The 6415-nt window shown below is 43.9% G+C and overlaps 1 protein-coding gene and 1 non-coding gene across 2 annotated transcripts; both read right to left on the bottom strand.

Moving 5' to 3' along the window:
* Positions 1 to 498: 498 nt before the first annotated feature.
* Positions 499 to 3718, bottom strand: LOC107844264 (NADH-ubiquinone oxidoreductase chain 2-like). The gene is made up of 2 exons (XM_047397950.1): positions 3571 to 3718; positions 499 to 1118 (listed from the first exon to the last, which is right to left on the bottom strand). Exons 1-2 carry the CDS (start codon positions 3716 to 3718, stop codon positions 499 to 501), a joined length of 768 nt encoding a protein of 255 aa, XP_047253906.1.
* A 1141-nt stretch (positions 3719 to 4859) lies between these two features.
* Positions 4860 to 4931, bottom strand: TRNAN-GUU. Its single transcript has one exon. It is a non-coding gene; the product is annotated as a tRNA-Asn (tRNA).
* Positions 4932 to 6415: the final 1484 nt, after the last annotated feature.

Below are 6415 nucleotides of genomic sequence, written 5' to 3'. Positions count from 1 at the left end.
ACACTTGTTTTTCTGCATGCCCATTCTGCATGCGCTTCGCACGCCATTGGCACTTTGCTCTCCCCTTATTCTTCATTGGATGGTTCAGATGGACTTCGCCATTCTTTGCCAACTAAAATCAAAAAGGCTGTTTCACATCGAGATGTTGATTCATTTTTCGCCCCTAATGAGATGGGGAATTTTTCACCCCCTACTTAGACTTTTGGGCCTTCATCTTTTTGAATTGAGACCCGGCCCGACTCACGTTGTTCCAACAACCGGCGGGGAGTACCTCAGCATACAATCGTGTGCAGTAACTGGGAGTCCTATTACACCTAAGGCCATCTTTAATTCCACAAACCAAGGTTCATCTCGTGTAGTCATTGTGGACTCGTACAAGGATATTGAGTAGACAGTTGATGTATTAGACTCGACCCTATCTTTCCTAGCCTGGATTCCTATCTGTATCACAACGGATTCGGTAAGCTACGTGTCCGGTTCATGGAGAACTGCCTTCGGTCACCCTTTCTTACTTACTCGTGGCAACTTTCCGGCTGTCCAATGACCTATAACGCTAGTCACTACTCCTACTGGGGCTAGGAAGTAAGCCCCACAACCCAATGCCGCGAAGAACAAATAGAATTTGCTACAAAAGCCAGCTAACGGGGGTATTCCTACATATGAGAACATAGTAATGGAGAAGGTAATAGCCAAAATAGGATTCGTTTTGGCTAGAGTGCCCAAATCAGCTATATATTTGACACGAGTTTGCCGTAATGCTAAAACTATGGCGAATGCATCTATCGTTATTGATGCATTAATAAAGACACCAATTAGTAGTGATTGAATTCCTTCTATGGTTCCATATGAGAAACCAGTACGAATATAACCTACATGTCCAATTGAACTATGAGCTAGAAGTCTTTTTACTTTTGTTTGGGCCATGGCGGCCAGTGCTCCTAAGATCATAGAAAAAATGCTGCAGAAAAAGAATATTTCTTGCAATGTAGCTCCATAAGAACCATAAATAGAAACACGTGAAATATTAGCAGAAATAGAGATTTTAGGCGCAATAGAAAGGAATGTTGTAACCGAGGTGGGTGAACCCTCATAGATATCAGGTGCCCACATATATAGAGTTAAAAGATATATGGAGTCCGAAGGGTAGGGGGTTTTCTTCGGGGCTTGAGAGATGGAATAGATACAGCCCCACAAGTTTGAAATTCGGCGCTGAGGAATTCACACGAAAGGGAACGAGGAATTCTCAATGAAAAAAGTGCTCTCTAAACCGAACGTGAAAGTCATTTTCCATCAGACGGCTTTTCCTATAACTCTACTCTTGACTTGGATTATATATCCAAAAAGGTCTGCTCTGGGCCATTCCACACGCTGCCTAGTAGAGACGTGGTTATCTGAAGTGGATTCTCTCTTTTGTAGTAGATGCCGAACCTGCTGTGACCTATTGACTAAGAAGGGGGCGGACACAGTAGCTACATTGACCCTTTCCTTTCAGTTGTTGCCAGCGCTTTCCCGGGCCGAGCTGGAATTTCTTATTAGAAAGGGCAGGCAAAGCCTGAAGGCTGCTATCCCAATAGGAAGGGCAGAATGAGGAGAGGAGCTGAAAGCCACTGTAAGGAGAAGGGCTCGGCAATCATACCACGACGGCTAAAAAAGTGTGTTCCCTTCAGATAAGATGCACCTACGGCCATCCTCAGCCTTTTCGTTTTTGATGAAAAAAAATCTCAATCTCCGAAAGCGTTTTCCTTCCCCCCGCCGCACCTCCCTCCCTTCCTTGAGCCTTTACTTTAATGGCTGGGGAAAGCATTCCCTTATCTGAACTTGGTGGGCATTCTTTCCAGCCTTAGTAAAGTAGGGGTGGGTTTGGGTTCAACATAGGCTCAAACAAAATGTGAAGGGTCCTAGCTACGCCATGCATTCAATACAAAATCTAGAAAGCTGCAGGGATGACAAAAAGAGGGTGCTTTCCTGTGTCGCACTAAAAAAAAGGACCGCCCGAGACGAGCGTCTTCTCTTATGTTTCTTTCTCCCGTGCCCTTCGCCACCCGGCCCGCGTTAGAGGAGAAGATTAGAAAAAAGGGAAAAAAAGAGGGAAAGGGAGCAGCATCTTATTTTCTTCGCGAGAACTCCAGATCGTAGAAGTATTTAGAATGGGCTCCGCATTTATTTTGTTGGCAGAAATGATCCATTCCATTTGGGGCTTCAAGAAACTCAAAAATTGGACTTGAGAATCAATGATAGATAGACAAGAGATAGATAAACGATATATATATATTTCTCACAAAAAAATTGTGAGATTAAAGAGCAGATGGATCCTATCCCCTCTATCGAACACTCATTTCTATCTATTGATCAAAATATATTCGTCAAATACCAGACAAAGCCTTTTTTAAGGAATTATTCATATCCAAAGCAGTTTTTCACAAGCTGCCCACCCCATACAACTAGTTGGGGGGCTGTTCGCCTTTTCAATCAAACAAAGTAAGTAGTAGGGGCATTCAACCACTGTAAGGAGAGGGGATTCATAGCAACTTTCATTCTAAAGGAAAGCAAAGAACCAACCTTTAGTCAATAGGAGCCCTACTACCCTCTTTTCGACCTCATCACTTTAATTTAAGGGCAAACTCATTTCCCAGTCACCGGGCTGAGCGCACCTTTTGTAATTCAATAGGGCGAGCAGTTTGATAGTGTCTTCTTTTGTTTGGTAGGGCGGCGAATACTTCAATGATGGAAACAACTGGAAACTCGAGTGGGTTGCCTTTGGAGAAGCGTTTGCCGGTAAACAAAGCCTCACTCTGATTATGTCATGAGGCTGACTGAATCCAATCCATAAACCTGGAAATGAAATATTGTTCATTCCCTTTCGTCAAGTAGGTAAAGTAGGCATACGAACCACCTTGCCTTAGACTCTATTGGAACACAGCAAAGAAGGAGGTGGAATGGAGAAAGGAAAGGGACAAGGGCGCTCTTGCTTGGCGCGAAGGCTGCTGGAGCGGGGGTAGAGTATAGTACTAAAAGTCCTCAGATTTCCAGGCAGTTTTTCTTTTGGGCAGCTATTCACCGTTGGATCTCGCCAATACAGCCCCTTATAGTTTTCGTTACCGAGATATCTCTTTTTTTATTGTTCCCAGGGATTTTTTGGGGAATCTGCTCCCATGCTGCAAACAGTCATATCTTAACTGAACCTTGTCGCTCTTCTTTCTTTCCTCATGAGTAGGAAACACACCAGCAGCGTGCGTTGCGTGATTCTACTATGTTTTTTGCACTTGACTGGGTGGACAGTTGACTGGAAGATAACTTTGATTCGCCCGACCAGCAGGCGGGCAGCGTGCTTATCTTATGTCACAACACTATAGAGCGAGTTGCTCTTCTAGGCGGGCAGCTGTGTTACAACACTATAGAGAAAGCGGTGCTTTCATGTAACATGCTATGGTCTCAATGTCCTTATGAGGTAGTGATGAGTTTCACGCGCTCTAAGCCCAGCCCTAAGCGATTAGGAAGATTGGCCGCAGAGCGGTACCACCCACCCTACCCTACCACCCATAGGAAGCCATCCTACAGCCACCCAAAAAGGAACTGTAGTGATCTTGAATAGGGATCCTACAACTATAAATAGAATCCCCATAAAAATACCACTAGATCGAGCACCAGTGATTTTGTATCTGGTCAAAATCTTGGCTAATTGATCAAAGTGGGTAGCTCCAGTAGACCTATAGATCATGGAAAAAATAGGGTGGGTAGGCCTAAGCATCACACTACACGTATAGACGTGAACCCCCTCGTTACCGTACGTGCGACTCTCACCGTATACAGCTCGCACAGAGACTCATAAATCCATCCCAAGCCCTTTCTTCCACCTCTTCTCTCCAATTCTCGATCAAACTTGCATTCTCCAGGTGCTATGAAATGGGGGTCTTTCTTTTGCCTATCATATGTATCAGCTTGGCTTCATCCCGGACCAAGGAGGCATTCTGGCGGACGCATGTGTATAGGAAGGCCGACGACTACATAAGCTAAAAGACTACGACTATAAGACAGGCCTGAAGTGACTCACTTCTATTCTCATTGGGATTAGATATAGATGGGAAATCTATAGATCATAGTAGTTTGCCAACCTCTCTAACTAACATACGATACAATTTCACTTCACAGAACAGCCAAAAAAAAGAAAGAGCTTCACTCGATTGGCCTTCCTACACTGACGAATGCCTCTTTTCTCTTCTCTGAAGTCTACAAAAAAACAAGTGGGAGAGGCAGGATTCGAACCTACGTAGAAAAACTTCAACAGATTTACAGTCTGTTGCTTTTGACCACTCGGCCACTATCCCCTTCCCGGGCAGAGGCCCCCCTCAATGGGTTCTAATTCGAAGAAGGGGGCGGCGCCCTGAATCAATCAAAAAACTTATTGATTTAATTGAAGGGAACTAAGACGATTAACTTAGCTAGTGTTCTGGGAGAATCTAGTTATTTAAGAACTTCATTGCCACTAGTAAATTAGACCATCCTCCCCAAAAAAAACTCGAAGCCTAAAGAGAAGAAAGTTCAGTCTACAAGAAGCTGGCAGAGATTTAGCCATTGGGCCACATCCATCTATCCTAAACAGTAACCCTTTTCTTGTTCGTTCTTCAAATGACGCTAGTGGAGACTAATTCCTTCCAGCTAATGAAGATACTACTCCAGTCTTTCCAGTGGATCCTTCTCTTAGAATGGAACGAACCAAGTGTTCCTATACGAGAGTGAGGAATAAAAACCAACAATCAACTTACCACTTTTGATGTCCCATAATTCTGCTAGTTTAGAAACAAAGGAGAAGGACACCACCGGAGGCAAGTGCTAGGTCAGAAAAGCGATAACTCAAAAATCTCCCCAAGTAGGATTTGAACCTACGACCAATCGATTAACAGCCGACCGCTCTACCACTGAGCTACTAATGAACAACGTAATTAGTGTTCGAAGCCGACTCTCGTTCTTTAACCTATGACCGAAGAAAAATAAGTTCGTCACTCTTTTTCACATACACTGGGAGAAAGGAGTACGATAGCAAGCCCCTCCCCGGCCGGAGATCCTCCAAGACAAGGAGGAAGTGATCAACCATCCACTCTCGAGATTCATATTGATCAATAGATCTCCGCGCCCTACCAGTTCGCTAAGTAGAGTCACTCTACCGAGGGGAAACAAAGGCTGGAACTTTTCCTGCCAAAAACAAGGGACCTACTTCTCATCCTAGGAGTTAGCAGGTATGAAAGAGTCCCCTCTCTATCTGTCTCTCCGAGTTTCTACTACTAAGTAGCACTTCTTCTATTCAATCATAGAATCGATTCCGATCAAGCTAAAAAAAGTCAGCCCTATATATGTTTGTTATTAGTAAAAGGCTAAGGCCCTATCTATAGTAAGGGGCCCTTTCTTGCTTGTTAGCGCTGTTTTTTTATTGCAGCTAGGGCACCTCTTTTCTTTCTCAAAGTCAACTTTCTCCCTTCCTAGTCAAGATTTGAAGTCCCTACTTTATTTAGATTTATAGGATATTTGAAGAAGCGCAGGTTTGGAACCCTATACCTATACAAGGGGCTGGTCTCGATCTCGCTTGGTGGTACCCCTCTCGATGATTGTTGACTCAACATTGATTTCATGCTTGATTTAGAAGGCCCTCCCTCCATCCATCGAGTCAAGTAATCTGCTATCGGAAATTTCTTCGCCGCCTATCTCATACCATGCTTCTTCTTTCTCTGAATCGGTTCCTAGTGTCAGTCAATCAAGATTCGCCATCAGGAGAGGGAAGAGCCTTGACTTTAGGTTAGGAAGGTCTCATCATTCACGCAATTCCCCCATTCATCAATTGATGACGCGAGTACGTATCCAGTCAGCGTATAGCGAATGAAAATAGTGTTCATCCTGGATTCTCTTCCTCAAGAAAAATGTCAATCAATTGAACCCTATGGTCAAAGTCTCCACTTTTCAATTCCCTCTACTAAGAGATGCACCATGTTGATAGGAATCGGCAAAGACCTTCTTGTACACGTCCTCGAGGGCAGCATTCATAGCAATCATCACTACTTTTTCCCGAGGGCATGGTATGGCTTTGTTCTTGTTCTTGTTTAATAGATGTTGGGTGCTTCTTTTCCCCATCTGAGAATCTCCATCTTCTCTAAGTAGGTGCGAGCTAGAATCCTTATGTCAGCTTGGTTGTTCAAAAAACTGTCTCTTTATCCTTGCATCTTCATCTTTTCGAAAGGCCAGACCATTCTTCTGGATCTGCATTAGTCCTATTTTAGGTGCAAAGCCTATTCAATAAAGACCTCTTTTTTCCATTTCTCATTTTGTTCATTGAAAGAGAATAAGCGCTATCCATTGAGTAAAGAGAGGGTTTGCTACAGTGATTCGCGCAGTTGGTGGCCCCTTCAAGAGTTGCGGGTCCTTGCCG

Source organism: Capsicum annuum, chromosome 10 (genome assembly GCF_002878395.1).
Source record: "Capsicum annuum cultivar UCD-10X-F1 chromosome 10, UCD10Xv1.1, whole genome shotgun sequence".
Taxonomy (NCBI): domain Eukaryota; kingdom Viridiplantae; phylum Streptophyta; class Magnoliopsida; order Solanales; family Solanaceae; genus Capsicum; species Capsicum annuum.
This window is presented reverse-complemented; position numbering and strand designations above follow the sequence as displayed.

Excerpts from the sequence above, each read along its gene's own strand:
- LOC107844264 (XM_047397950.1), bottom strand. The coding sequence starts at position 3,718 with ATGATCTATAGGTCTACTGGAGCTACCCACTTTGATCAATTAGCCAAG. Across the intron at positions 1,119-3,570 it reads ATTCAAGATCACTACAGTTC|CTCTATATATGTGGGCACCT; the intron begins CTTTTTGGGTGG and ends TATATCTTTTAA.